The sequence below is a fragment of the Lolium rigidum genome, chromosome 5 (assembly GCF_022539505.1).
Source record: "Lolium rigidum isolate FL_2022 chromosome 5, APGP_CSIRO_Lrig_0.1, whole genome shotgun sequence".
Classification (NCBI taxonomy): Eukaryota; Viridiplantae; Streptophyta; class Magnoliopsida; order Poales; family Poaceae; genus Lolium; species Lolium rigidum.
The window spans coordinates 158,864,435-158,867,887 of NC_061512.1; the positions used below are offsets into that span (position 1 = coordinate 158,864,435).

Here is a 3,453-nt window from a genome sequence, read left to right on the forward strand (position 1 = left end):
AGATTGCGAAGTTAACTATTGCTATGATAATATTGATGTGATCTATTCCGCCTACATATGCATGAAGGTGACAGTGTGCATGCTATGTTAGTACTTGGTTTAGTCTATTGATCTATCTTACACTATAAGGTTACTTAAATATGAACAAATTGTGGAGCTTGTTAACTCCGGCATTGAGGGTTCGTGTAATCCTACGCAATGCGTTCATCATCCAACAAGAGTGTAGAGTATGCATTTATCCGTTCGTTATGTGATCAATGTTGAGAGTGTCCACTAGTGAAAGTGTAATCCCTAGGCCTTGTTCCTAAATACCGCTGCGTTACTACCGCTTGTTTACTCGTTTTACTGTGTTACTACTGCTGCAATACTACCACCATCAACTACACGCCAGCAAGCTATTTTCTCGGCACCGTTGCTACTTGCTCATACTTATTCATACCACCCGTATTTCACTATCTCTTCGCCGAACTAGTGCACCTATTAGGTGTGTTGGGGACACAAGAGACTTCTTGCTTTGTGGTTGCGAGGGTTGCATGAGAGGGATATCTTTGACCTCTTCCTCCCTGAGTTCGATAAACCTTGGGTGATCCACTTAAGGGAAAACTTGCTGCTGTTCTACAAACCTCTGCTCTTGGAGGCCCAACACTGTCTACAGGAAAGGAGGGGGAAAGTAGACATCAGAGGGGCGAGGACGGCGGCGCGCCTTCGGCTCACACTATTGTTTGTAGTCGTCGCTATGTGGTCGATGGACCTATTTGTAATCTTTATTACTTTTTGGATTCTTTGTACTGTTATGGATGATTATCAATAGATCGGTGGACTTTTCGCAAAAAAAACTAAGGTATAAAATCTGGCTAAGCTAAAAAAAATTGAAGGGAAAAACGCGGCTCTTTATTCAAACTTTAACATCACTACACAAAGATTGTCGGATAAACTCCGGAGCAACACCATGAAAACTAGAAAAACTAGATAGTTCGAACGAGCTAAGTGATGAGACACACTATTCAAACCGGGGGAATATGCTTGAAACTGCAAGTCTGAAATGATGCTACCATCAATTTGATACATGCCACTACTGCACCCAGGCCTAATCGCTGGATCATTAAGCCTATGAATCAGGGACAGACAATCGAATGCCACAATTAGAAACCGATGATCATCAGTCTGCGCAAAAGAGATTGCTCGCCTGATGGCTAGCGCCTCCGCCAACTCTGGTGTCGTGAACTCTAGGAGATGTTCGCTGAAGCCTGCCAAACATTGTCCTTGATGGTCCAGGATCATGGCACCAATACCCATACGTCGAGATGATGCAAAAATAGCTACGCCTACATTCATCAAGATAGTGTCGGCGTGGCGGAGTCCATTTTAGAGGTGATGATATTGACTCACACCGGGAAGCCTGAGGCTTCTTGAAGCAATGCAGAACCACCATATCAACATATGCCTTGATCTTCTCGACAATTATTATTCCTTGCATCATTCTTAGCCTTCCATAAATGCCAGAAGGTCAAAGTAATAGCTGTTGTCTGAACACCTGAACATCTCTCAAGCACATCAAACAGCCATTGGCGAGGTGATAGGAAGAAACGACGTTGGAGATGAATGCCATAACAATCTTTAATAGCCTCCCAAACCTCCTCAGCATAGCTACAGAAAAGAAAGGTATGTTCTACACGTTCCACCCGGTTGCAAAAAATGCAGGTGTCAGTTGCTGGTATATGTCTCCGACAAAGTTGAAATCCAGTTGGAAGACAATCATGGGAAATTCTCCATAAAATAATTTTCATCTTCTCTGGCGCATTGATTGCCCATATTCTTTCCCATCCCTTCTCTTCTTCACATTGCCGAGAACTAGAACCCTTGCGGGGATTACTTCTTGCACAATGAAACTGCTACTTACGTGCTAAGTTAATGGGATAAACATTATCACAAAATCACAACTAGAGAGTAAAAGGTAGAATTTGCTTTCAATTAAATGAAGTTAATATGTTTCGCAACCCATTTGACTACATTGTTAATTAGAGATTACAACACAATGTATGTGTATTCATTCCTCCCAGCTCCACAGGACAATCGACCAGTGAATACATCAAAGAGCACGGTGATGGATTATACACACCACCACACGATCGATCAGACCAACTCTACGTTGCCCTGGTAAGTGGCCGACTTGATGGTAGGCTTCTTCTTGGGCGAGAGGCTGTCGACGACGAGAGCGGCGTGCACGTTCACCTTGATCCGCGGCAAATCGAAGACCCCGAACTGCAGCTGCACCGGCACGCTGACGTAAATGTCGAGCGGCACGTTGCCTTCCTTCTCGCTCTCCTCGAGCGCCTCCTGTAGGCCGGACCCGAACCCGTGCCGCCCCTCCATGGCGATCTCCATGACGGTGATGTTCTTGGGGCCCTGTACGAGGGTTGGGATCTTGCCGGAGCACAGCGGCGTCCCGCGGTAGGAGACGACGGTGCGGGAGCCATCGTCAAACTTGATGCTGATCTTTTCGTTGGGATTTTCGGCGCGCACGCTGGCGACGAGCTTGGTGTAGAGCGTGAGGTCGGAGGAGCTGAACTCGAACTGCGAGATGGCCATGTTGCTCATGGAGTAGGACGGCGGCTTGGGGTTGTATGCGTAGTAGAGGTAGGCTACGCCGGCGAACAACGACAAGAGGATGAGGAAGAAGAAGCAGCAGCACCCGAGCAGGCAGCAGCAGCAGCCGCCGCCTTTGTCCTCGTCCTCGGGGTAGCGGGGGACGCTGCGCTTCCCCATGGCGTGATTATTAGTAAGCTACTAGGCACGCACGCGTCGCTAGCTAGGAATCGATATCGACGACGTCCCTCTCCGGCCGGCCGCCGCGCGAGCTTCGAGCGAGAGGCCGGCGTCGTATGTCGACAGGGGGTTGAGGTGGGGAGGGGTTGGGTAGGCCGTGCATGGAGGCCGTTGGTTATATGGGCGCTCTCGTGCGGTTTGGCAAGAGAGGCTGCGAGCAAATGACGGGAATTTAAATATGGAGTGGCCGACATGAACAGAGAATTGACAGCCGGAATCCGTTTGCTAATTATGCCCAAAGTCAAGATTGGTAACACACGTGACGTATGGAGTACTAACTTTTAGTTCTCGGAAATTTAGCTTCCTAGTGTTTCACATGTCACATAATTCTTGACTTTGTCCACCTAATAAAAATAGAACTTCTGCACGAGTGTGATAACCACATTTACTCATAAATACAAGCAAAAAAAAAACAAGGGCATGCTGGCATCGGGTTGTCGAATTGGGGATGTAAAATCATTCCTCATCTGAGCCATAGTTTTGCATTTGCACCTCTTTGTTTTCGCAAAATCGACAAAAGTCTCTAGCTCATCCACTTAAAATGAAAATGTTTTAGCCCTGACCTTCCCGATATTTACAACAAATATGCCACTATGGTGATTTATTCCTAGGCACAAAGTATTGGAA

General features: G+C 46.8%; 1 protein-coding gene across 1 annotated transcript; it reads right to left on the reverse strand.

Moving 5' to 3' along the window:
- Positions 1 to 2,133: 2,133 nt before the first annotated feature.
- LOC124656593 (NDR1/HIN1-like protein 6) lies at positions 2,134 to 2,766 on the reverse strand. Its single transcript, XM_047195309.1, has one exon. The coding sequence runs from the start codon at positions 2,764 to 2,766 to the stop codon at positions 2,134 to 2,136; it is 633 nt and encodes a 210-aa protein (XP_047051265.1).
- Positions 2,767 to 3,453: the final 687 nt, after the last annotated feature.

Excerpts from the sequence above, each read along its gene's own strand:
- LOC124656593 (XM_047195309.1), bottom strand. The coding sequence starts at position 2,766 with ATGGGGAAGCGCAGCGTCCCCCGCTACCCCGAGGACGAGGACAAAGGC.